The sequence below is a fragment of the Lacerta agilis genome, chromosome 1, assembly GCF_009819535.1.
Source record: "Lacerta agilis isolate rLacAgi1 chromosome 1, rLacAgi1.pri, whole genome shotgun sequence".
NCBI classification, from domain to species: Eukaryota; Metazoa; Chordata; class Lepidosauria; order Squamata; family Lacertidae; genus Lacerta; species Lacerta agilis.
Genome location: NC_046312.1, coordinates 76,683,130 through 76,711,039, shown reverse-complemented (window position 1 = coordinate 76,711,039; position 27,910 = coordinate 76,683,130). Strand labels below are relative to the sequence as shown.

At 43.3% G+C, this 27,910-nt stretch overlaps 1 protein-coding gene across 2 annotated transcripts; it reads left to right on the top strand.

Moving 5' to 3' along the window:
* The first annotated feature begins 39 nt into the window (after positions 1-39).
* LOC117050602 (ras-related and estrogen-regulated growth inhibitor-like) lies at positions 40-27,637 on the top strand. 2 transcript variants are annotated; one of them, XM_033156293.1, is made up of 4 exons: positions 40-366; positions 15,716-15,772; positions 24,467-24,540; positions 26,919-27,635. In XM_033156293.1, the coding sequence occupies exons 1-4, from the start codon at positions 270-272 to the stop codon at positions 27,402-27,404; spliced, it is 714 nt and encodes a 237-aa protein (XP_033012184.1). In that variant the 5' UTR covers positions 40-269; the 3' UTR covers positions 27,405-27,635. The 2 variants fall into 2 exon arrangements, with proteins under 2 accessions (XP_033012184.1, XP_033012191.1); XM_033156300.1 differs by lacking the exons at positions 40-366; positions 15,716-15,772 and adding an exon at positions 22,483-22,581 and having other exon boundaries at positions 26,919-27,637.
* Positions 27,638-27,910: the final 273 nt, after the last annotated feature.

Sequence of the window (27,910 nt, the reverse complement as noted above, 5' to 3'; positions counted from 1 at the left end):
GCGGCTTGTCTGCGGGTTCAACCTCGTGGGACCCCGGGGACTCTTCCCCCCCCCCTCCCTCTCTCGCACTTGGCGCTTGTGCGATCCCGGGAGGAGCGAGCGGCGGCGCACCCCAGCCCCCTCCTGGGCGGAGCTCGCCGCTGCGCTCTTCCGAGAGCCGCCGCCGGGACTGCTGCGCGCTCGCCCGGGCAGTGGCGCGGCGGAGCTGGAGCCGACGAGGCGCACGGAGATCGCGGCGGCTGATCCGCGGAGATCGCGCTTGCTTCGCCATGAGCTTCCCTCGGCCCTTGCGCCGATCCGTCAGCCTGAGCTCTGCGCGGACCCTGAGGCTCGTGGTGCTGGGACAGGGCGCCGTGGGCAAAACAGGTACCGTGGGAGGTCCTCTCCCGTGGGTGCGGGTGTCCTTAAGCACAGGGGGCAGGGAGGACGTTTCGCCACTCGAGCGCCGATCCTTCCCTCTCGGGGTGGGTAACCCGCGTCCCTTCCTTCTCCACGTGGAGGGCCGGCCGGCAGCGCTCTCTTTCCAATCCGTAGAAATCATCCCCTGCAGGCTGCGCTCCCGCCATTAGTCCAAGCCTAGCGCCAAGAAGAAACTTTCCGGCTCGGATAAGATCTTCTTCCTGGGTCTCGGATCCACAAAAGGCGCTGGCTCTGAGACAAGCCCTCCTTTCCCTCCAAAACACCTTAAAAAATAATCTCCTTAACAATCCTGAAACTGAGCCGCAAAAAGCAGGGAGGGTACCGCTGCCGCTCTTTCATCCTTCCCCTCTAGAAGTTAAACTCCCCGCTTGCAAACCGAATTTGCTGCCGGAAAAGAGGGTCCCTTGTCAAGTGTCCGTCCCCGCCCGGCCCGGTCCGCTACCCTTCCTCATTTACGAACACTTCTCAAGCCTCGACGGGGCAGCCCCACCCGTTACACAGACGTGGGGGTTCCGCGGACGTTTCCCCGCAAAGTGTGGCCCCTGGAACCCCTGTGGGCATGCCCGAGCCAGTCGGGGAGAGAGAGTAGAAGACATGGCCGCTCGCCCTTCTTCCCACTTTTCCCTACTCCGAGTCTCACCTCGGTACCTGGTGAAGGACCACCTGGAGGGCACCAGGTTGGCAAAGGCTAATTTGGAGGGTTGCAGGTTCTCCATGCCTCATATAGATGTATATGTTAAACTTGCCAAGCAGAATCACCTACTCAACATCTGTTTTAACAGTCAAGGAGTACAGTAATTGGTTTGTGTCCAGTGACCCCAAGGACTGCCACTGCTCTGCTCACCTCATCCAGCCATCTTTACCAGGCTCCCAGTGACAGGGAAACCTCAGGTAGCCCACCAGAGATTGGCTATTAGTGAGCTACAGTTTGGCTTAGTGTACATACTGCCTTGCATTTCTTGCTTTAATTACTTTTGTCATTTAATCCCACTCATCCTCAGGGGAGTGCAGGGCGGTGGTGCAGCTGTGTTGTTTAATGGTTTCATGTACCACAACCTCTTTAGACAATAATGTGCATTACTTCAAAATGTGACAAGTGCTGCTGCATTCCGGGTGGGAGGCTTCTGCTCATTTTGCTGAGCGGAGTCCTGGCCGTCTGTCTCAAAGCCATGCCTTAATAGCACCCTTGGTTCAGGGAAGTATATATGCTGTGTCTTCCTAAACAACAACGCAGTTGGGTAGGATGACCCAAAAGCCATGTGTGCTTCATGATGAGACAGGGATTGGGCAAAGTCAGACACTCTTATCTGCTGCGCTGCCCTGGTTCTCCATGAAGTTAGGCTGAGAGACCAATGGCATGCTTAAGCCCACCCGTTGAGTTTTATAACCAAGGAGGGAATTGAAATGGGATATTCTGACTTAATTTAATTGTTCTCAGAGTACTTCCTACAAAATGTGCCCCCACCCCTTGTTGACATTGAGAAAGTTGTAAAATCATGTGTGAAAGAAGTAGAGGGAAATGCCTCTTTCAGCCTCTTTCATGTGTTCAAACATGGGAGGAGATCAAAAGGAAGGGCATTTACAAAGCAGCTTTTTCATCCAGAGGATCAAACGGCTCAGGACTGCAATACCGCAATACTGTCCCTCTATGTTCATCATCTGAGGCTTTTCTTCATGTGCCTCCTCCATGTGAGGATGGCAACACAAAAACAGGCCTTTTCTGTAGTGGCTCCTCATTTGTGGAATGGTCTCCCCAGGGGGGTTTTCCTGGCACCTTCGTTATATATATTTTAGGTGCCAGGTGAAAATATTCCTCTTCAACCAGGCCTTTGGCTGATTAATATTCTACAGCCTTTTAAATGTGTCTGTGGGAAGCAAAGGTTATTGTTTTGTTGTTTTTGCTTTAACTATTCACTTGTGTTTTTACCTTGTATTTTATTCTGTGAACCGCCTTGAGATCTTGTGACGAAAGGGCGGTATATAAATTTAATAAATAAAATAAAATAAATAAAAATCAAGATGCTTTGCAGGTTGAAAGGACATTGAAATCCCACCCCACCCCCTCCACACACATGTGATTCACCGCTAGATGGTTGTTTCAACAGACCCATATTGGCATGTTGCACATTTCCCTATGCAGTGGGATGTTCTGGGGTGTAATTTCTTTGGATAAAAGAGCACTGGAAACATATGATGCCTTTGCAATATATGCTTTATTTACAAGTGTACAACTATAGTTGGAAGCTAGCAGACTCCTGAAAACAAGTAGCAGATTCCCAGAGGCATAGCAGATTCTCAGAGATCTGTGCACTTCCAGTTAGTTTTTCAGATAACTAGGAAAAGCTACATATGACTTCAGTGCTTTCGTTTTGGAGGAAAAAGAGAGTGCAATGCCTCCATCCTGAGTTTGGCCCTAACTCTAGCTAGAAACTCTCAGTGGCTCTTTCCCTCTTTATCCTTCTGTGCCTGTCCGTTGTTGGCATCCAGTCAGAATCCATAAACTGTCTGTTCAGGAAAATGACCCACAAGCAATTGAAAAAAAAAAGTCTTCCTGACTACTCATGCGCAGGGATTAATCCAGCCAAACTCACAATACCCCTCCCCTATCAAGAGATGGGTTAAATGCTTGTGGCTGCCAGCATTGCTCAGTAAAAGATAACACAGCATGTTAACAAAAACAAAGAAAATGCAAGACAATACCTGACATGGTTAGTTAACAGATTTCTCCATCACCAATACATGTTTGGTTTGTTTCCTCTGGACTAAACAAACAAATTGACTCTCGCCATTCAGATCACCAGTATTGGCAAAAGGGCAATGTCTAACCCTTGAATAAGGCTCTTGCCCTGGGCATGCCAGTTTATATTCCATTTAATTTCATGTTCGTTAGGATGTCCTTAGCCACAGCCAGCCCTTCCCTTAGTCCTCCATCAGTTGAGTGAGTTTCTAAGATGAACAGAGCTAACATAACTTGACGATGCAGAGAATCTCTCTGTACTGCTTTCCTAGAACTTCATTCCGAAAAGAAGTATCTGTATCACCTAAGGCTTTATCATTAACATTTGCTATTTTGTAGCAGGTTTGTATTTTTCCCAGACACCCAATAACCCCCCCACACACCTTATACTATGTATGTAATCAAAGCACTTATTTCTGAAAATACCACCCCACAGTTTCCCCTGGTGTTTCACCCTAGTATTTCTCTTCACCCAGAGGTTGCACAGGAGGACTCCGCTTCTGTTGCATTTCATGCTGCTTGGCAAAGGATCCAGACACAATTGTGTTGCACAGTTTGACTGCAACATAGCTGATTTTTGTTTCACAAACAGCTGGGAGGGGGAAAATTGTGGGGGCTGAGTCGGCTCGGGAGCATGGTGAAGTTATTTGAGCACTCAAAGTATTATTAAAATGATACATATATTGTTATTCTGAGATTCCCATTGTGGGCATTTGTTGTGGGCTAAAAGTGAGGTTCAAGTACAGGTTGACTCTTTAATCTTTAACAGGGCCTTTTCTCTCTCCAACTGCTACCTCAAAGGAGTCACTTATAATGGCAGGCTTAGATTTCCACTAGTTGCCAAAGCAATGATGTTAAATTAAGCAGCCCTATAGGAATGTGCCCACACCAAAGGGTGGAATTCACCTAGCGAGTCCCATCAGCCCAAGACCTGTGTGATGGGGCTTCTCCTTCAGTGCCTACTCAATGCAATGCCCTGTGAAATTGGTTCTGGGTGTTGGTAGCCAAATTAGATTTGGCTAATCCTAAAGGGGCCCCAGAAGCAACTTTAGATTGCAGTGGTTAGCCAGACCTTGTTGCTGGTTGCAAAGGGGCCCCCATGACAGTTCGAGTTTCAGGGCCACAAAAATGTGGGTCCGCCACTGCCTGCCTCCTTAGCTTTTTTTGTTTTGCTGCCCCCTTGGTTTCCTGGCCTACAGGCTAGGTCTCCAAAGCCCCCTGAAAAGTTCATTCTTTCCCTTCCCAACAGCAAGTAGCCCCTTGTGTTCCTCATCCTATGTGAAGATTTGATCAACTGAAGGGACCTTTCACATCTGTCCTAAGGATGGCCCAGTTTGCCAACATTTTATTGTTGACAGCTCTCCCCGTCCTTGAGCAGCAGATAACCCCTGAGTGTGGCACGGAAGGCATAATGAAGTTTTAAAGTAGTATATATAAGTATATATAAGATTTCCTGATATAACTGGGAAAACATGCTGAGGCTGAAAATACAACCAGGTTTGCAGTGTTAGGTTTCAAAGAGTGCTCCTTTCCGATTAATTTCCCTTGCTTCAGGAAGGAAGGAAACTTCACAATTCACTGCAGATGCAATGCGGTTTCCCTAATCATAGCCAATGCAGGTTTCAGTGCTTCGGCTGAAGATGCCCTAATAAAATTGTCCACTTCCCCATAGAGTGCCAGAAGTTGAATAGCAGGTTACTTTCTTTGATGTAAATGAAAATGTGCCACTTTAATTTGGAACTTTCAGAGGGGTGGTCATGTTAGTCTGTTGCAACAGAAATAACTTCTGGCAACCTGGAGATCAACATATTTATTATGGCTTAAGATTTTGCAGATTGAAGTCAATTTCATCAGATGCATGATGTGTAATCCTCAGTTGATAGGTGCTTATACATTGGTGTAAAGGGTGCGGGGGGAAAGAGCGGGTGTTGGAATCAAATAACAATGCAGTGCAAAATCTGTTGTCTGTGACAGTTACTTGGAGCATACATGCATGTAAAATAAGTACAGTGAGCCCACACAGCAATTGTTGGCTTTAATTTGGAGTGCTTGAAAAAAAAGTTGAACAATTAAAGTTAACATTTTTGGTAGTGTATTTTTTACTACATTTTTCAAACATTTACACAATAATCTTCATCAAATAGTTACATTGTTTCACGAATTGACCCCCCTCCTCCTTCTGCAGGGTTTATACTCACACCTTTTCAACTGCATTTTATCTTTATCAATTAAAGTTAACATTTTAGATGAGCTCTGTATTTTGATATCAGTATATAAATATGGGAAGAAGGCTCATTTTTATCAATCAGCCAGTCATTTGATTTGTATGCCTCCTTTCCAAAGTTAAAACCATTCCCCAAGCAGATTACATTTAAAGGATTACATAATTACAAACAACAAAAGTAGTAATAAACAATAAAACATCAAAAAGTAAACAACCAAACTGAACAATTTCTACGTAAATCATAAGCAGATATAAAGATACAAAAAATTAGTAACAGCAACAACACCACTACCTACAAACCCCCCTTTAGTGGCCTCAGCTTTTGTAGCTGGAGTCAGTCAAGGCCCCGCCCTCCCAGGCAATATGGAAAATGCTAGCAAGGCAGGGAGCAGGTCTTCCCGGACTCACAGCCAATATGGGTTTCAGTAATGTGAGTGATCAGTAATTTTATTTAAAAAGGCAATCCAAACAGATTTGGCAACAGCAACGTGCGCTGCTCACCACTAAGAGAGGCAATCCATAGCACTGATGTATTTATTCACCTTTGCAAATCCTCATATTGCATATTCAGTACACAAGTGTTGAAGTATGTCTCCCTAGGAGTTGCAGTCGTTGAACTTTTAGACTAGGAGAGTCAAAAGGAATTTCACAGAATGAAGCTAGACATTGCATTGCTCCCATAAACCAGACTGAATGTCACAAAGTCCTGAATCAGCAAGAGGTTCCTTGTGGGTGGAGCACTGTGTGTATTCTCACCCCCTACCCAGCTGCTTGCTTACAGCATTGAACAGACTCATCTGTATAAAAAGTTCTTACTATTGAGTAATTGCAAGTGAGATCTTTCAAAAAAAATAAATAGCAGATGGCAAGTGTAGTTGCTACTATTGTCATATGAACTGTGTTTCACGTAGTTCATTCAATTACTTCCCCCAAAGAATCCAAAGAATGGTAGTTTGTTAAGGGTACTTGGAAATGTATGAAGGGGAAACGACAGTTCCAAGATTCTCTGGGGGCAGGCCTTGTGCTTTATATGTGCATTGGATTCACTTTAAATGAATGGGATGGATCTGTAGTCAAGGGAGAAATCTAGAATGTTTGAAAAATTAAAAAGTAGAAAATTCTAAAGAATTTAGGAAGCGGGGAAGTGTGGTTGATCTGGACATTCTCACCAGTCAATTTTAGCAGTGTAAAGCAGTTACTCCTTATGACTTCAACCCAGGAATCGGGAACTTATGGATTCCAACTACCACTTGGCATGGGCGTAGGCAGGACTTTTGTTGGGGAGGGCAGAACCAATATGATTGGTCAGTTAAGTATGTCTATTGTTTTGGCCACCTCATGAGAAGAGAAGACTCCCTAGAAAAGACCCTGATGTTGGGAAAGATGGAGGGTACAAGGAGAAGGGGACGAGCATGAGTTTGGCCAAACTGCAGGAGGCAGCGAAAGATTGGCGTGCTCTGGTCCATGAGATCACGAAGAGTCGGACACGACTGAACGACAATTGTTTTACTTGATCTAGGGGGGCAGGTGCCCCCCATGGCTATGCCCATGCCCTTTGGGGATCATTGCTGGACCATAGGTGAATCCATAAGGTGGATCACAACCTCTGCAACACTACCATACAAATACAGCCCCCCCCCCAAAAAAAATAATAATCAAGAAGTGGTTCCCCAAATGCATGTTTGGACTAAAGGTGAAGGTCTGAAAAGGTGTTTGACTGATGATCTAGCCCAATACTGTGTTTGGCAGTATCTTTCCAGGGTCTCAGCTAGATATCCTTCTTTGCCTTGCTATCACAGATAAATTTAACTGAGATTCCAAGGATTGAGAGTAGGACCTTGCGTGCCAAGCACGTACTCTTTCACTCAGCTATGCCCCTGTCTTCACATTTGTTTGAGTTGTAGCTTGTAGTTGTAGAGAGAGAGAAATGCTAAGACTTTCTAAAACCAGTACTGGTTGTGGCAATTTACACTTAGACAGGCTGTCTAGAAAGGTGGAATAAGCCTTCGTCATGGCTGGAGCATAGAATTGGATTGTCTAGGAGCCGTGGGGAGTGTGTGAGTCTCTGCTCATCCTTTATTTGACTGAGATCCGTTCATTTATATGTAGGAAAGACGTGTGATGCAATTTCTCTCTCCTGCACCCCAATTACTTTTGCATGATGAACATTTATGGAAACTCCAGAATAAAAGCAACCTGTTGCTTAACACCACTTGATTTTATAGACGTTTTATTGTCAATTTTGTAATTGCAAGCCACCAGGAGATCTTGTTTACAGACAAGATCAGGGGATATAAATTTCAAGCAAAAATAAAGACTAGATTATGAACTGTAAATATAAAGCTGTCAGAGTAACTCAAGTGGAAAAGGATTTTCTCTTACTTCAGAATCTTAACCCGATTACCACTTTCCCACTTAAAAACTTTTTTCTCAATCTCATTGCTTAAACTACAGGCAGAACTGAGGTTTTTTCTATATGAATTTCACCACCATGCAGGATGCTTTGATCTGGGGAGCAGTGACATCAATCGGATCAGCTGTTCCCTATAAAAGTACTAGTATGGGGGTGGGAAACCTTTTTTGGCTCCACAAGTGAATCCAGAATCATTGGATTTGCTTAACCGTGTGCATAAGAGTCTGACATGACCAGACCTTTGTTTGGAGAAGTACAAGGATGGGGTGCAGGTGGGAAGGGTGAGCAGAAGAAGCTCCAAGTTGCAACTTGGCAACCCTAAGGGCACTAGTTTGATCTAACCACAAGGATCTCTTTCAACAGTCTTTAGTTTATTATGAGGCTGTTGGTAATAGGATATAGCTTAGATAGTTGGATCTATTATATTTTAAAGATTTTTTTTCACCTGCTTGGAGCTCTTGAGAGTAGGATGAAGGGAACAGAAGTAAGTCACCAAAGGTAACCTACTCTGTAAAGGCTCCTCGGTTTATAAAGGCACCCCAGCTTCGTCTGCCTCTAAAACCATTAAGTGTTTGGTTTATGCATCAGCGCCCACATCACACTTTCTTTGAATGTTACCTGCAGCAAATTCTGCTCATGTTCAAGATGAATAGTTGGGCCTGGTCTCTGTGTCAACCTCCGCCTCTCTGGCCTTGACTCCTTCCTTGTAATAGGGCCTTCTGTTGTTGTGTGTTTTTTCCCCTTGACATTTTTAATCTGTTTAATTGGGTTCTTAATATAGACCCATGCACTTTAGCTTTGGGAGTCTGCCCAGTTCCTGCTATTGAAGCAGGCACTTCCCAGAACTCTAGATTGATTTGTTCCACTGTCTTACCCTTTACTAGTGAAATCCTTAAAGGATACAAGTAATTACAGGCTGCTGCATTTTGTTGCTTTACTCACCTGTAATATGGCACTCCATGGGTTGTCATTTCATAGCTATTTCTAGAAATTGCTCTTGAACTAAGCCTGACCCTCCTCACCCCAATGTTTTCCTTTGAGTCCTCTTTTTGCTCTGCCATACTGTCAAGACTGGATATATACCTTTCTATAGGGCAGAATATTGTGGTGATGCAATTGTAGGGAATGAGGGGTTTGGGGGCTCCCTTTTATCTAATCTCCACCACCAGGTGAATATCTGCATCCTCCCTTGCTTCCAAATTGACTTCTTAGAGCACAGAGCTTGCCATTGGGGTTATCTCTTGATCGATCCAGAACTTCCCCCAGGGCCCAGCCTTACCATTAGGCAGAGTGAAGCAGTTGCCTCAGGCAGCTGTCATGAAAGCGCAGCAAGCATATTCAATTTCTTACAATGTCGCATTGCGGTCGATATATTTATTCACCGCGTAGTTTATTTGCACGTTTTTAATGTATGTTTTATTGTTAGTCTCCACGGGCCTTCCCGTTGGAGGGCAAAACAGAGTAAGCATAAATAAATTACTTTTTTTGCAAATGCTAAAAACAAATACCAAGTTTGGGCTGTCTGGTTTCAAGGGGTGTTCTTGTTGCTGCTGCATGAATCATATTTTTCACTTATAACTTTGGAATTTGTGAGGAGAAGCATAAATTCAAAATCTCTGTTCAAATGTTACCCATGAAATCCCACTTCCACCACTAAAACCGGAGGGGGGGGGAAAGCATATTACCTTCAGTAAGCACATAAAGTGAGAAGGGCAGAAACACAATTGATGATACATGATTGGCCATTCTTGGTGGTGGGTCAGTTCTTTAGGGCAGTGGGTCCCAAACTTTCCACCTCCCCAGGGACCGCTTGAAAATTGCTGAGGGTCTTTATGGACCACTTAATAACATTTCTGTCTGTTGTAGCAATCGTAATGTGTTTTGCTGTTTGATTTCCATTTCCATTTGATTGCTTCATTTATTTCTTATACATTGTATTTCCATAGAATTCAAATTTTAAAACAATAAAATATAATATGAGAAATAAAAGGAGCTCAAAGAAGTTCATCTGGCTGGGAAGGCACTGCCTGCAGCCTCCTTATGCCAGCAAACTGCCTGAGTAGATGCTTAACTGTTTGTCACTTTAGCTGCCACTCTGCTGGGCTTGTCCTGGACCTTGTTTAGTGGTCAACCAATTGGCTGCTTTATAGATGCCAGGTTGCTCCTGGGTCCTAGTGCCCATCCGGTCACTGTTCATGTGTGTAAAGTCTACCAAGTGCTCTGTAGCATCTTGATTCAAATCTGCTGCCCCTCCCATCCTGTCGCTGAACCGTGGCTCATTATTGAGCCGGCCCTGATATTATATATTCGTTTTACCATGTATTTTTTGTATATATTAGAAATTAAATGTTTAGAAAATGAAAAATCCAGTGCTTTAAGTCAGCACTGTCTGATTTAGGTCAGTGCCCACTGTGCCGCATCACTCTGTTTAAAATGGCAGCTTGCAGACTCAGCTTCCTGATGCTGATTGTACTGCTGCCACTGGCTACTAGAGCTTCTGCAAGAGCCCAGCCTTATAGGTGAAGACTTACTAGAGGGCACATTGCCAAGATCCCCTAAACCCAAAGTCCTGAAGGGAAAGCTCCTGCAGGTATTCCTGAGCAAGGCAAGATATTTGTTCCTGCCCATACCTGTAGCTGCCTCGGTCCTGTATACCTGAAGGAGCGTCTCCACCCCCATCATTCAGCCCGGACACTGAGATCCAGCGCCGAGGGCCTTCTGTCGGTTCCCTCACTGCGAGAAGCAAAACTACAGGGAACCAGGCAGAGGGCCTTCTCGGTAGTGGCGCCCGCCCTGTGGAACGCCCTCCCATCACAGGTCAGGGAAATAAACAACTACCTGACATTCAGAAAAAACCTGAAGGCAGCCCTTTTTAGGGAAGTTTTTAATGTTTGATATTTTTGTATTTGATTTCTGTTGGAAGCCGCCCAGAGTGGCTGGGGAAATCCAGCCAGATGGGCGGGGTACAAATAATAAATATTATTATTATTATTATTATTATTATTATTATTATTATTATTATTATTAGATGAATGCAATCACGGATCCAGATTTATGTCTCATTCTTAATAAGAAATCTTGCTTAAGCCTTCCTGCTTAAGCCAACATCTATTACTGCTTTAAAACAAACAAACAAACAAACCCAGTAATATGTGTGAATTGGTAACAGTGATGTATGCCCCTTGCTGCCCTGAATTTCAATGTGGTATCTTTTCACATGATGTGTTAGCACCAGTTTCTCTGGTAATGAATTCGTGACTGCACATTTCTTATCTGTGGAGAGGATCATGTTAAATATTGAGCTATATATGCAGGTGTATGACACGGTGTTCTGGATGGAAGAAAGATTAATCTGGTGATGAGTTACTTCCTTCCAGCCAGTTTTATATTTACTTTTAAAAACAACAACAAATTTATACTGCCTGTCTTCCCTTTTGGATTTTAGGGTGCTGTAGAATCCAGTAATCATAACAAATGCAGCAATAAAACAATAAATAAAACCCATTAAATTACGTATTCTTGGATTCACAAAAAGAACCTTTGGCAACTTTTGTGAGGAATTGTTGCTGATGTTGCTTTGTGCTACCTAGAAAGGACAGCAGATTGACATGCCCTGACATTTCCTGAGGCTGTTGTGTTCCTTTTTCTTTTCTTTTTGTGGAGAAAATGTCAATCTGCTGAGTCCATCCAGTACATACCCTTAATATCTCTACCTGTGGTAGTCTGTGGTATTGTGACAAATTGTGTCTTGCTCATCCACCCTAGGTAAGATGTGTGGTATCCTAGGCCAGCTAGGTTATTTTGGTACTTGAGGCAGAAAGTCCCACAAGTGACTGTCTCACAAGCACCTCCCCCCCCCTCCCTGGCAGCACAGTTATGAGGAATAACAAGAATAATAGCCAATAATTTGTTAACAATTTTCTGCCCTTCCATGACACTCAAAAGTCATCTCCCTGGGGCAGCTGCTTCCCTCTACCTAAGGTCAGGGCCAGCTGCACCTTTCTTTTGATGTGCTTTTGGACATTTGGGATAAAACCAGTGATATTTCTACCTCTTACTACCTGCAGAAAAGTTTTGAAATTGAACAACACATGAGCCCTAAAACATTAAGAATAGCCCTGCTGAATTAGCCCAGTGGCCCATCTAATTCACCATCCTGTTTTCATAGCAGCCACCCTAATGCTAATGGGATGCCCAAAAACAGGACCCGAGCACAATGGCACTCTCCCTTCTTGTGTTTCCAACACCTGACATCCTGGCTTTTAAAATTTGTCTGAACTCATTTTAAAGCTTTCCAAGCTGGTGGCTATTGCTACATCTTGTGAGGTTTTTTTTTAAATTTAATTACTGTATTTAATTAGTGAAACATCTTCATACCACTTTTTCAAAGACCCCAAAGCAGTTTACAAAAAAAAAAATCCTCTGAAAGATGAAAGCATTATTAACAATGTTAAAACATATAATAAACATGTATGGCGTTTTCAGATGCACTGTATAACATTCCTGGCTCCCTAAACCATGATTTGGAAGCCAGTAACAGCTGTCTGGTCTGTACACTCCTCCTTCGCATCCTGACCCCCTTCACTGACTTGGATGCTGTGATCCTGGTCTCATCATGTCTTAAATGGGGGGACTGTGTTTTAATATTGACTTACTAACTAGGATCCAAAGCCACAGCTTTATCCTGGAGGATAATTATGAGGAGTGGGGAAAATCATGCAGCCCCAGTGCTTTTTCCTGGCTTAATGAACAAGGGTTTATTGAGCAGGAAATGTTGTACCTCAACTGACCAAAACAACTTGACGAAACAAGAAATCTTACAACCTTTCCAAAAGGAAAAGCAATGCAAGAAGTTGCATAACCTCTGTGGGACGGAGGATGCAAAGCTGTGGAACCATAGCTGTCAACTTTCCCCTTTTTTAAAGGGAAGTTCCCTTATTCCGAATAGGATTCCTCACAAGAAAAGGGAAAAGTTGACAGCTATGTTTGGGACTGCTGCTGGAAAAGCTCCATCCCAAGCTATTACTGTCCAAACCTGATGTGTGAATGAAGCAGATTGTATGCCATCTAAGTAGACCTGTGCTTGCAACTGGTCTTGTGTGTGTATAGATGGCCCTTAAAATACGAGGGCGTGCAAGATCTTAACATGCTTTTGGGTCCTATTTGCATTTTCTCAATTGAATTTCCAGGCTCTGTTATCCTTGGCTCAGAAACAAACACCGTGCAGCTACCGTAGCTCTTTCATTATGGGAACCTTATTTCTAAAGTTACTCCCTAAATGATGGGGACCCACAGAGTTTGTGCTTAGTCTGGGCCATAACCACATCTCCCTTTCACAAACAGGAGCCCACCCATCTCTTTTTCTGCCTCTCTCAGCCTCTGCCAAAACCACCTACATTCTTTAACCTCCCAACCCTGTGTGTTATATTTGTCTGCAACTCTTCTCTCCGGCTGGCTGGCTGTTCTGTACAGAGTTCTCTGAATGTGTACTTGGAAGGATAGCCAGTGCTGGGATAATCCAGTCCTTTGTGTTCTCTCTGGCTGTAAGTGATAGTTTGGTCTGTGGTGTGTGTTTACTGTTTTCCTTACCCCTAAACTTAGAGGAATGAGCTATATGGAATATGAAAGGACTCCTGATTACTAAGGCTGCCCACACAAGGCAAATTATGTGCAAATTATGGTGTCCTTCCCCCCCTTCCTTAATAAAAGAGTGTATGGAAACTGTTATTCTGATGGGTCCAGTGCTTATTTCCTTTGTAAGTATATTTTACTTACATTTTATACTTTTACTTATATTTTATAGCTTTTAATCTCTTATATGCTGGGAGATAAGAGCAGGAAGACTAGTGAGCCACAGTGTTTTAAGGACTCTATGGGGCCAAATTACTGTTTCAGCAGATGCCTCTTGCGCCAAATTAATCCAGCACAAAAGGGATTTGAAACTTAGGGGCAAGCAAGGTATCCCAGATGAAAGGTTTATCATTACATTGGTGTATAAGGTGATCCCACATCACACTCTTTTTAGACAGACCAGAGAGTGGGTGCACATGAGAGAATAAAAATTATCTCCAAATGGTTTTATTTTTGCTCCTTCTGCCTACCCAGCTATAATGATGGAAAGAAGACCTTAAGTTTTCGTGACTCACTCTTCTATTGTGTAGTAGGAAAACAAGGCAAACTCCCTCGGGGACGAGCAAAGGGTCAAACCAAAATATCTCCTCCTGTTCTCCCCAGAGTGATGGGTACAGATTCCCAGGCATAAAGGCAGTGGGGTGTGTGTGTGTCATGAGTGTGGCATGTTTGCTGTCAAAGGCATCTGGTTAGCTTGTAGAGCGGGGAAGAGAAGGGCTGCAGGCTACGTGCAGTCAAGGCGGTTTCCTGCACCGACAACTTTGCCTTGTCCATTCTCGCCCTCATTTGAAATACTCTTCCCACCCTCATTTTGAGAGGGTTTGCCGTATCTTCACTGCAGGCTTCGACTTGTACCCCCTTCCCCACCCTGATGTTATTTGTCTCGACTTGGTGCTTTGCTGCTTCTGAGGCCACACATCCATATTTTAATTTTAGGTGTTGGGTGGGTTACAGAGAAGGCTTTTGCTAGCTTTTTGAGAAGAGGCTTGGCTCATTCTTGCATATTATTATCTGTGTAGTATATATATATATTCTCTCTCTCTCTCTCTCTCTCTCTCTCTCTCTATATATATATATATATATATTGTGTGTGTGTGTGTGTGTGTATACACACACATACTGGAGAGAGAGAGAGAGAGAGAGAGAGAGAGAGAGAGAGAGAGAGAGAGAGAGAGAGAAAATGATGGCTACTTCCCTTCATGTGCTTTAAGAAACACCGGTTGGCAGATCCAATGTCAGAATTAACCTCTACACGCCGTTCCTGGAAGTTTAAAAGTTAAAACAAAACACAAAAAATTTGCTTCCAGTAGCACCTTAGAGACCAACTAAGTTTGTTCTTGGTATGAGCTTTCGTGTGAATAAGTGTGCATGCACATGAAAGCTCATACCAAGAACAAACTTAGTTGGTCTCTAAGGTGCTACTGGAAGGAATTTTTTTATTTTTTATTTTGTTTTGACTTTGGCAGACCAACATGGCTACCTACCTGTAGTTTAAAGGTTGTGGGAGCTCTGGATTGAACTGTGCAGCGAGCCTCCACATGGCTCCCCTGGTAGCATTCACACATTCTTTTCTGCCCACTGTTCCTGTGTTTTGGAGAATGAGCCACCATTGTGCTTCTTGTGCTTAGCAATATTCCAAGCTGCTCAAAAGAAAGTTTGGAGCCCAGGAAATCTGGCACTTACAGGTCCTTTGCTGCCTTTTCTACCCACCACCTTGCCGCCTCTACCTCTTTACTTCCGAAATAAATGCTCATTGAAATGCTCATTGTGACACTATGTGTGTTTTGGAGTTGTATAAGCTCACGGGACTTTGTTCAAAAGTAAATTCCACTTCAGTTTTCATGTGGAAAGCTTCTAAGAAAGTGCATCTCTCTCTCTCTCTCTCTCTCTCTCTCTCTCTCTCTCTCTCTCTGTGTGTGTGTGTGTGTGTGTGTCAGAGAAAGAAGGAGGATGCATTTGTTTATTCCAGCCCATCACCTGGAAGTGCACCCCTTTCATTATCTTCATTTGTTGTCCCCAAAACCTCCTGCCAACAGTCATATGTCTTGTCCTTAAGACCCACCCACTGATCAGGTCCTTGGTCATGTGTGCTTTGATATTCTCTAGGTGAGGCTTTCCCAACTGGGTGCCCTCCAGATGTCATCCCTGACAACAAATCATGCTGGCTGAGGGGGATGGTAGTCCAAAACATTTGGAGGTCATCAGGTTGGGGGAAGCTGCTGTAGACCATTGTTATTTCTGTATTGGTTTATTCCATTAATCATGTTTCCTTTTCCTTTTTCCAACAAAGCTTTGACAGTGAGATTCATCACTAAGCGATTTATTGGTGATTATGACCCTACTCTAGGTAAGTCTTGCTTCTGGCTTATGTCTCTTGTACTGATGCAGAGTGGTGGTAGATGGTTTATTATTATTATTATTATTATTATTATTATTATTATTATTATTATGGAGAGTTGGCTCCAGCACCAAGAGCAATTGCCATTTAGCTCTCAAATACAAACTGGAGGAAGTGGTGAGAGTGATAGTTTAATGATAGTGCACATGCTTTGCATCCAACAGGTTCCAGGTCCAGGAAAGACTGAAAACCTGAAATTTTGGTGCCAGTCGGTGTTAGATAATACTGCGCTAGATGGTCTGGCTCATTATAAGGCAGCAGCCTATATTCTTATGATGGAATTGAGGAGGCTAACTAGTTCTACTACTTTCATACAGCAACAATGGATTCTCTACTTGGTGAAAATAATGTCAAAGCTTGGACAAGATGCTATGGTGGTGAGCTGAAGGTTTAGTGCAAAGAGAACCTAGCACTTTGCTTATTTCTCCATTGCCATCTTGCTCCATTTACCAAGCAATTACATTCTAGAAAATGCCTTGATATTGGACCAATCAAGCTGAATCTCCGCTGGGCTGAGTGTCTGTTCTTTGAATATAATAATAGAGCAATGCACCCTCTGAAAATCCTTTCATAGCTCCCCAGAAAGCCTACTTTGCCTCCAATTCACTAGTCATTTTGAAAATTTAGGTCATTATGTACATGTTGTCATTTAGCCTAGAGAGGCTGACAGTCTCCTATCTGCAAGGGATCCCACCCCCCACCTGTGGGAATGTTTAGGAGTGTGGATGAGTATATATTATTTATATATCTCAATCCCAGCTTGTGTGAGCAAGCTCCAAACTTAGCAGAGTTTACATTCCCTTTTAAAACACAGCAGAAAAACGTTTGCATAGGCTTGCTTAAGCCAGCTATATTCCTGGTATATTCCCCTTGTTCCCTCTTAAAAGTAGAAAGACACAATACTGATTATAAGATATAAAAGGAGTTTACTTACAGACATCCATGAGTTACAGTACATGCTTCAAGGAGGCAGACAAACTTAGATAAATGTATTTACATGCAGTGAAGCTGCTTCCATGAGGGAACAGGCTTCACCTCTGCTTCTCTCAGCTGCAGGCTGAGAGAGAGCATGCTGCTTCTTCAAAGGATGAGGCAAAATGGACAGTCTTCTTTGGGATCTTCCTCCCAGGTAAGACCACACCTACTTCTGGTTCCTGTAACTCAGTCCAGGTAAACAGGAAGTTAAGCCTGGAGGACTGAGTTACCTTCATGTCCTCTCTAGGAGTGTTGTGTTTGGCTGCTCTGTGTTTACATCCCACAAACCCCTTCTCAGACGAACACAACATACAAAAATATACAACTTTATTCAACCACCCAGAGTCCCAGCTTGACACGTAGATTCTGGAAACTCTCTCTTGGGAGGGGCTTCGTCAGGATGTCCGCAGCCATCTCATTGGTGCAGCAGTACGACAGTTCCACAAGTCCATCCTGGACTGCCTGACGTATATAATGGTACCTCACACCTATATGTTTTGTCCTGGCAAGGAACTTTTCACTCTGAGTCAGTTTTATGCAACTCTGATTGTCCTCCAGCAAACTGACAGCTTGCTTTCTCATCAAACCAAAGTCCTTGATGAGTTCATCGAGCCAGGCAATCTCTCGGCACGCTTCCGATGCAGAAATATATTCAGCTTCTGTGGAAGATAATGCTACACAGTTCTGTTTATAACTGCCCCACACAACAGGTCCATCCCCAAACATAAAAACATGACCACTTGTTGATTTATAGTCAGCATTATCCCCAGCCCAATCTGCATCAGTGTACCCCACCAACTTAGGGTCACTGACAGCTGGCAACCTTAATTTACAGTTCACTGTACCCTTCAGATAACGCACCACCCTCTTCACGCCAGCCCAATCATGCTCAGTGGGAGAACTCACTTTCCTGCTAAGAATCCCCACTGAGTTGGCTATGTCAGGTCTACATGTGGTAACTAAATACAAAAGTTTACCAATTACCGACCTATATTCACTGTTATCTGGCAACAGCTTCGAATCCTGCTGATTCTTCAGGAAGTCTGTGGCCATGGGCGTTGCAACTGTGTTTGCATCTTGCAACTGCATGCATTCAATCAGTTCATTTATTTTCTGTCGCTGGCTGAGAAGAAATGATCCGTCCTCTTCTCTTTCCACTTGGATTCCTAGGTAGTACTTGACGTCTCCTAGTTCTTTGACTCCCACCTCTTTGCTGAGGTGTTTCACAATTTGCACATAGTCTCTGTTATTAGATGTTGCGATAATCAAGTCATCAACGAAAGCCAATATATAAGAAAATTGTCCATTATTTGACTTACTGTACAAGCACTTGTCAGCGTTTCCTTGCTTGTATCCAAGTTGCACCAGCATACTGTGCAATTTCTGATTCCAAGCTCTAGCAGCCTGCCTTAATCCATAAAGTCCTTTTTCTAATTTGCAGACTAGATGAGCCTCATTCGGTTTTATAAAACCCTTAGGCTGTTTCATATAAATCTGTTCTGTAATCTCGCCATGCAAAAACGCAGTCGAAATATCGATGTGACGCACGTCCATTTGCTTAGAGGCTGCTATGCTCAAAAGCATTCTTACGCTACTGTATCTTACAGTTGGTGCAAATGTTTCATCATAATCTTCACCATATTTCTGTGAAAATCCTTGTGCTACTAGTCTTGCTTTGTAGCGTTGCACTTCCCCTTCTGACCCCTTCTTAACCTTGAAAACCCACTTGCAGCCAATGGCTTTCTTACCCGGAGGTAGTTCTGTGAGGGTCCAAGTCTTATTTTGATGCAGTGCATCCATCTCCTCCTGCGCGGCCTTCTTCCAGAGACTGGCTTCTGCAGTTGGCATCTGCTGAATCTCTTCCCATGTGGAAGGTTCCTGTGGTGACGCCGACCCTGCAAGGTAGGACAACCTTACCGGTGGAACACCTCTGTTGGTTCTGGATGAGCGTCTGACCTCTGGTTCTGGTTCCTGAACCGCATCAGCTTCTTCATCATCCTCCAACGCTGGCATGTCCCCTTCTGGATCCTCTTCGTCTCTGGAGCCGCCAGGATTCTGGTCCTCTGCGTCTTCTGGTGCATCACCTGTAGGGGGCGCTATGACACTAGAAGGCAGATTAGTACTTTGTGGGGTTACAGAAGGAAAGTGTATAAGTTCTTGAGTCCATTCTGACCCCTTGGAACAGTCAATGACAGTCTTCCTTGTGTCAACCTTTGCATGCTCATCAAAATAGATTGCATGTTGTGCGCTGACCTTACCAGTTCGTAAGTCCATCACTCTGTATCCTTTTCCTCCAGAGGCGTACCCAACCAGGATACCTGCCTGTGCTCTGGAGTCTAGCTTGTGTCTGTGTTCCTTGGGCACGTGATAGTAACACAGACTACCAAACACACGTATGTGTGACAAATTAGGCGTTCTTCCATGCCAAAGTTCAAATGGTGTGCGCTCTGCCCCCTTGGTGGGCAATCTATTCTGGAGATAAACGGCTGTATGGGCTGCATTTCCCCATAGTCTTTGGGGCAAGGATGCTTCCTTTAGCATGCATCTTGTCATTTCCATAATGGATCTGAATTTCCTTTCGGCTATCGAATTCTGTTGTGGGGTATATGCGACTGTGGTTACATGTATGATACCTTCCTTGGACATGAGATCTTGCATTTCACGTGAGCAGTACTCACCTCCATTGTCACTCATCAACACACCTGGAGCTCTCTGGAACTTGTTCTTGACCATGGCAATGTAGTCTCTGAACATTTCTACTGTCTCACATTTCTCTCTGATGAAATATGCAACACAATATCTCGAAAAATCATCAAGAAATATCAATATATATTTGTTGTTTCCAAGTGATGGAACATTGATTGGTCCACATAGATCTGAATGCACAATGTCCAAAACTTTAGTACTTCTTTGCTCTGCACAACGTGGAAAAGAAGGTTTTACAGCCTTTTCAGTTATACAACTTATGCATTTTGTTGGAGCCTGGTTGTTGCTCCCTTTTACCTGCAAACCTCTTACAAGATCCTTCTTTTGTAGATCCAGAATGACGTTTCTGTCTCTGTGTCCCAATCTTCGGTGCCACAGCGTTAAATCTGCTTCATCCTTCTGGCTGGAATGGGCGACTTTTGCAGACTGCTTTTCTGAAACATTAAGCTCATAAACCCCATTTGTTAGTCTGGCTTCAGCATACACTTCACCATCTTTGGTTACACTACATTGTCCATTCTCAAATGTGATCTTGAAGCCTTTCTTGTCCAAAGCGGACACACTGAGTAAATTGCAGTTCAATTCTGGCACATACTGAACATCAGACACTCTGGTTCTAAAAGACTCATTATCTACATTGAATTCCAAATGCACAGAACCTGCACCTTCCGACTTCAAAATGCGGCCATCAGCTATTTCGATCTCAGATTCTTGATCATTTAATTCATTAAAATATTCTTTTAAAAAACAGTAATGGGAGCTCGCTCCAGAATCTAAAATCCACGTATTATGCACATTTTCATAATTCTGGACAGCTAAACTCCTCTCTTGTAACAGCATGGAGCACTTAAATCTTTCCTTCCTTTCTGCCTTTTGCTGAAAGGTCTGGGAATTCTTTGCTTTAGAAGCATAATTACAGTCACTTCTCCTAGAGTTGCGTTCTTGAGAATCCAAGCTTTCTCTGCATTCCTCTCTTAAGTGGCTGATTAATTCATTAAAAGTCAGATCTTTTGTGTGATCCATTAGGCTTCTAAATGAAGAAAATGCTGGTCCTAGCGATGCTAGCAAGAAAGTCACCTTAGTCACTTCATTAAGAGCTTCAGGAGTGAGAGCAATTCTTTGCACAATCTCTGAAAAACTCTTAACATGCTCTGTGAACTGCTCTCTGGAGTTCATCTTTAACTTGAGCAATTTATCTAGCAAATGCCTGTAGGAGTTCTGTGTAGATGCTCCATAAATCCGCTCAATGTCTTTTAAAATCTGGGATGCATCATCCTCAATGTTTATTAAGGATAGATGCTCATCGCGAAGTGCACTTAAAATTATGTGCTTGGCTTCGCCATTCTTTCTTTCCCAGGCTTCAATTTTGGCTAAATCTTCTTCTTTATCTCCTGTAGGCTTTTCATCTTTTATAGCCTGCAGAACGTTCCTTGCACTCAGATATACCATTAAGCGTTGCTTCCAGTGCACAAAATTATGGTCGTTCAGCAGCATATAGTTTGGCCTTGCTTCACTAACAAAAGCTACACTAGCCATCTTAAAATTCAAAAAGTTCAAAAAAAATCCAAAAATCCAAAAATTTGTCAAAAATTCCAAAAACAAAAACTCAAAAATTCTCAAAAATACAAAAACCTCAAATAAATCTTCACTGCCTCTGAGTACTGTAAACTCTGAGGGAGGGGAGGGGGGTTAATCCCTTTTCAGCACAAAGAACAAAGACAAAGAAACATGTGCTCACCAGGAAGTACTTTAAAAAAAATCTAACTCAACTCAAAAACACAATCCAATGCAATCCTTCAAAAATACACAAAAATATGCAATACTGGGGCCAATAACCCTTTGTGGGAATGTTTAGGAGTGTGGATGAGTATATATTATTTATATATCTCAATCCCAGCTTGTGTGAGCAAGCTCCAAACTTAGCAGAGTTTACATTCCCTTTTAAAACACAGCAGAAAAACGTTTGCATAGGCTTGCTTAAGCCAGCTATATTCCTGGTATATTCCCCTTGTTCCCTCTTAAAAGTAGAAAGACACAATACTGATTATAAGATATAAAAGGAGTTTACTTACAGACATCCATGAGTTACAGTACATGCTTCAAGGAGGCAGACAAACTTAGATAAATGTATTTACATGCAGTGAAGCTGCTTCCATGAGGGAACAGGCTTCACCTCTGCTTCTCTCAGCTGCAGGCTGAGAGAGAGCATGCTGCTTCTTCAAAGGATGAGGCAAAATGGACAGTCTTCTTTGGGATCTTCCTCCCAGGTAAGACCACACCTACTTCTGGTTCCTGTAACTCAGTCCAGGTAAACAGGAAGTTAAGCCTGGAGGACTGAGTTACCTTCATGTCCTCTCTAGGAGTGTTGTGTTTGGCTGCTCTGTGTTTACATCCCACAAACCCCTTCTCAGACGAACACAACATACAAAAATATACAACTTTATTCAACCACCCAGAGTCCCAGCTTGACACGTAGATTCTGGAAACTCTCTCTTGGGAGGGGCTTCGTCAGGATGTCCGCAGCCATCTCATTGGTGCAGCAGTACGACAGTTCCACAAGTCCATCCTGGACTGCCTGACGTATATAATGGTACCTCACACCTATATGTTTTGTCCTGGCAAGGAACTTTTCACTCTGAGTCAGTTTTATGCAACTCTGATTGTCCTCCAGCAAACTGACAGCTTGCTTTCTCATCAAACCAAAGTCCTTGATGAGTTCATCGAGCCAGGCAATCTCTCGGCACGCTTCCGATGCAGAAATATATTCAGCTTCTGTGGAAGATAATGCTACACAGTTCTGTTTATAACTGCCCCACACAACAGGTCCATCCCCAAACATAAAAACATGACCACTTGTTGATTTATAGTCAGCATTATCCCCAGCCCAATCTGCATCAGTGTACCCCACCAACTTAGGGTCACTGACAGCTGGCAACCTTAATTTACAGTTCACTGTACCCTTCAGATAACGCCTGTTCAGTCCTACATTTCCTCATTTTTGTTTTCTTTGATGGTGGAGGCATTCTGCACAAAAGCAAGAGCTATCCCTCCCCCAACCTCCAGACTCTTCAGATCAGGTACCTAGATAACATGCATGTGTCCTGAAACACTGCATTTTCAACAAGGCAAAGAAGCATGCCTTGGACAGAACAGGAACCTGGTAACTCTGAAAAGAGATGGAGTGATTTGTGAAGTGTTGGGCTTGAAGAACTACCGGTAGCTGGAACTAGTTTGGGATACTGGAGCCCTCAGTAAGGCTTCCTGCTGTGTTGTTGTAATAGCAACATAAACACCTCCATTTGGAGTTACATATTTAGAGATTATGTTGTTAGTCCATCTGGCCTTTTGAGGATGGTGTGGGAGTAACATCGTGTGGGTTGCAGCTTCCCGAATGGTTACTAAAAATGTCTGTTGATGTTTTCTTCTTCTTCTTCTTCTTCTTCTTCTTCTTCTTCTTCTTCTTCTTCTTCTTCCTCTTCTTCTTCTTCTTCTTCTTCTTCCCCTCACAGCTGAAAAGCAACTTGCCATTTCTGTCTTGTCATTTCAGCATTTTTTATTCTTGGGCTGGGCTGAAATCCTATGCACACTCTTTTTTTTTTTAAAGGAAATAAGCCCTTAATGAACACAGTGGGGATTACTTCCAAGCAAGCATACATAGGATTGCATTGCATGTCACAGAATTCACTGTGCACAAAATAGAGTAATTTGGCTGCTCTGTAGAATTCAGAGAGGGCTGTGGGTGGGGAGCGTAAGCAGAGGGAGAGAGAGAATCACCTTTATTCTTTTCCTTTTGACATAGAGGCATAATTGCCTGCCTTTTGGTGTATTATTCTCACAATGTGACTAGACAATATATGGCACGTCTCCACCCTTTAATCCACAGTGCATATGATCAGGCTCCTTTATCAACAGCTAGATCTTGAGGAAGAGAAGAATGGCCCTTGAGGCCAAGATGCCTTAATAAGGCTTGTGGGAGCCTGGACATTTCATAGTTAGAGGGCATGTGAGGTTTCAAGGTGTTTGGGAAGAAATATGCTGCTGTGCACAGCTGCCATTCAGGACATCTTTTATTCAATAGGTGGCCTTTTCTGCCTTCCTTGGGCTACGTTTTGCCAGAACAACTGGTGCACTTTCATTTTAAGTCACTGGCACAGTTCCCTTTACCTTCATGGTCCTTCCCACACCCCAAAAAGACTAGTCCCAGAATTTCTCCATTTTGAAGCTTTAGCTCATGCTGCAAACAGGAGGCTGGGCAGCGTATTGAGCTCGTAATGAACTTGTCAGCGAGGATGGGCTATATTTCTATCCACAGTCACAGTGTGGCCAGCTGCCATTGCAAGTAACAGCCTGCATACTACAAACCTCTCTGTCCATTTGTGCGAGCGAGCGCACACACACCCCAATCTACTTTTCATCTCTCCTTCTGGATCCTCACACTTTTAGTTCCTCTCTCCTTCTACATCCCACCCTTCTCTGAGAGCCCTTGTTGTGTCTGAGGAGAGGCAGGGGGCATTTGGGAAGGGGCTCCTCTGTTTTGGCACCCCACTTGTGGAGCTGCTTTGGAAGGCTCACCTGATGCCCACCAAAATCCTTTTAAAATAAATAAATTTTATTGGGTTTGAAGACTTTTGCCGTCTGACTTTACCTGTTCAATAGCGGGCTATGGTGTTTTCTTGAGTTTTATATTTTGATTGTAAACTGCACTGGAAGTTCTTGAATAAAAAGGTGGCATATAAAAATTAATGATGAGGTTAATAAAAAATACATGTACATATGATTTCTCGGCAGCACAATATGTGTAGGGGGATTTTCTTACTGGACTGTGTACTTGCTTGTGAGCAGAACCAGGAGGGCAGACAAATGAAGAGAGCACTCTCCACTCAGCATGCCTCTAGCTTTTATTTTTAATTCTGCTCTGTGCATATGCCAAGAGATTTCTCATACATGTTTTATGTTCCACAGAGATGATTTATAGGCACACAGCTGTCATCGATGGAGAGATGGTGCATTTTGAAATTCTTGATACAGCAGGACAGGTATGGTTCTGGTCACTATATCTCAAAACAAGAGGACTGGGAAGGGGACAGACAAAAGCCACAAAAATTTCCCAGGGGGCTTGGACCATAAAATTTGAGGCTGTTTATGTTGGAGAGAGGAAAGGCAAGTAAAGGGGGGGCGTGATAGAGATGCATATAATTATGTCTGATGTGGACAAAGTCAGTAGAGGCATTTGTCTCTCTTTCTGATAATATCAGAACCTGGGGCCATCCAGTAAAGTGGAATGGCGAGAGATTCAGGACAAACAAAAGGAAGCACATCTTTACCCAGTGCAGAGATAACCTAAGGAATTCACAGGCACAATATGTTTTGACAGCCACCAACCTAGATGGCTTTAAAGGGGATTAGACAAATTCACAGAGAATGAGACTTAACAATGTCTATTATTCATAATGACTATATTCTGCTTCCAGAGGCACCATGCCTATGAATACCAGTTACTGGGAAACAGTAGCAGGAAAGTGCTCTTACCTTCAAGTCTTACGGTACTTTGCTGTTGTCCTTTTAATCAGTATTTTTAGGTTACTTTTCTGCCCAAAGGCCTTTAATGTGGCTTAGAAGATAAACAAATCCAAAATCAATAGAATAAAACTATATAAAAAGACAGACGCAAAGCAACAGCAAACATTTCCAGCCATTAAAAACCCCAGAGGCATCTGGTTGGTTGCTGTGCTGAACAGGATGCTGTGCCAAGATGAACCATTGGTTTCACACAGAAACATAAACTAATAACAGGTGGGTAGCCGTGTTGGTCTGCCATAGTCGAAACAAAATAGGAAATTCTTTCCAGTAGCACCTTAGAGACCAACTGAGTTTGTTCTTGGTATGAGCTTTCGTGTGCATGCACACTTCTTCAGATCTGAAGAAGTGTGCATGCACACGAAAGCTCATACCAAGAACAAACTCAGTTGGTCTCTAAGGTGCTACTGGAAAGAATTTCCTATTTTGTTTCGACATAAACTAATAATTAAACAGTGGACGTGGAAGCTGGATATCCCCTTACCTACTTTAATTCTGTAAATGAAGTGGGCAGTTAAATTGCGTTAAAGGGTAGGTAATTCTGCTCAGCAGCCTTGAGAGAGTGCCCTAAGAAATATGTTTCTGAGATGTAAACAGTGTAGTGGCTAAAAGGGTGAGCAATGAGCCTGGAAATCCCTGGACCAAATTTGCATTAGTTGTGAACTTACTGTCCGACCAGTGTCTCTTAGCCTTGACCCTTCTACAGGAATTATACTGACTGATCTCACATAGTTGCTGTAACTTTTATTCCGATAAAAAGGAGCCAGTGTGCTGGTTACATGGTTAGAGTGTTGGACTATGACCAGGAAGATCTAGATTCAAATCTCTACTTTGGCAAAGCCACAACATGTTACTGGAAAAAGGACGTTATTATTGTTATTATTATTAATGAATTAATACCCTGCCCATCTGGGCAGCTTCCAACACAAATAAAAACATAATAAAACATCAAACATTAAAAGAAACAATCTGATCCAATATAAAAAATCAGAACAACTTTAAAATAAACAACTTATATCAAATAAAGCAATATTCAGTAATCCATTAGAATCTAATAGTAAACAGTAAAATTAAACATCAGCAAATAATAATTAAAGAGTTTACACTTACCAATTACAATAATTACTAATCTATAATCAATAAAAAGAAGAGCAAATTACAATGCCATTATAAAATGATAGTATGTCCTCATACAATAAATAAATGCCTACATTATTTCATTGTAAGCACCAGTAATGTCTGTTTCCAAGTAAGTTACTTTTAGACATTGCACATTTGAATTAAATCTAACTTGTCCCATTTTAAAGGCACAGACAGAATCTAGCATAGTTTGTTAGGGAAGGGTGGTAGCTCAGTTATAGAACATCTGCTTTGCATGTAGGGGGAAGTATTGGCAAATGCAGGGGAACTCTGAGGCTTGCAGAAGCACAACAAACTTTAGGGGAAAACACCCAACAGCTCATGATGGCTGAGGATGCCCATTGGGTGAGCAAAGGTGATTGATTGTTGTTGGGACCGTGGAATGGAGTAGCTGGAGACTTGAACAGAAGTTCACATTAGAACCTTTTGTTGCAGGTCCCACTTGTGAGTTTATAATTTCATTTTCTCTCTCTCTATTGGCCAAAGTAGATGAATTGTGGCTGACCATATCTGGGCCCTGGATGACCACCGAACAACTGTCAAGTGGGGTGGGGGGAATGATGCAATCTGCAGAGGAGAACCAGTGACCAGAAAGTGGGTACATAACCACCATTGGTCATTGTGTACAGATGTTGTGAGCTCTTTGCAAAGAAGGTGCCATGCTTATACAGATTTGTGATTGGTCTCTCTGTCCTAGGAGGAGGATTCTCTACAAATTGAAGAGAAGATAAAGTGGGGAGATGGCTTTGCTGTGGTTTACTCCGTCACTGACAGGTGCAGCTTCGACGAAGTCATGAGGCTCTGCTTCCTTATCAACCACATCCATTCCAGCCCAAAGCGGAGCAGCGCGAGTGGAGAGCCGCCCATTGTGATTGTCGGGAACAAGAAGGACCTGCAGTTTGACCGCATGGTGTCCTCTGAGGATGGGGAGAACCTCTCCAAGGCCCTGAAGCATCCTTTCTACGAGATCTCTACCAGGGACAGCTATGAGGAGACGGTGGTGGTTTTCAACACTTTATACAATGAGCTGATGAAGCAAGGTCATTTTTCCCCAGGGTCCTTCAAGAGGCGAGCAGTGTCTAAACTAATGGAAAAGATCCCAAAGATTCACGCCAACTCAACTCTGGCCTCGGGTGGCAGGAGCCTGAGCTTCAATTCCTTCAGGGACTACATCCCGGAATGAACTTCTGCACAGGCCATTGTGAAATGATGGGCAATTTACGCAGGGACCAGCTGGAGTTGGCAAGGGAGAGTGTGCAGAGCTGGTGAACTGGCAAGTCCAGAGACCTGTGCATTGTTAGGAAAGGTGTTGTTTTCCCCTAACTACCTTTAAAGGCAGGAAGGTAACAGGGTGACCCTAGACCAGCTTTGTGGTACAGCAGACATTAAGACCAACCTGACTTGGTCAGACCAAAGTTCCACCTCATCCAGTATCCTGCTTTGCACAGGAGCCAGACAGATGCTTCTGGGAAGCTCACCAGTAAGACATGAAGGCAATAAACTCCCCACTCTGTTTCTAGCCCTGGCAATTGGTATACAGAAGTATACTGTCTCTATAGCTGGAAGTTCCATTTAGCCATTACGACCAGTAGATATTGATAGACCTATCCCCTGTGAATTTGTCACCTCCTCTTTTAAAGCCATCTTTGCTGGTTGCCATTGCCACATCTTGTGGCAGCAAATTCCATA

Coding starts and splice junctions, on each gene's coding strand:
- LOC117050602 (XM_033156293.1), top strand. CDS start 270: ATGAGCTTCCCTCGGCCCTTGCGCCGATCCGTCAGCCTGAGCTCTGCG. Junction 367..15,715: donor GGGCGCCGTGGGCAAAACAG/GTACCGTGGGAG, acceptor TTTCCAACAAAG/CTTTGACAGTGAGATTCATC. Junction 15,773..24,466: donor TGATTATGACCCTACTCTAG/GTAAGTCTTGCT, acceptor TATGTTCCACAG/AGATGATTTATAGGCACACA.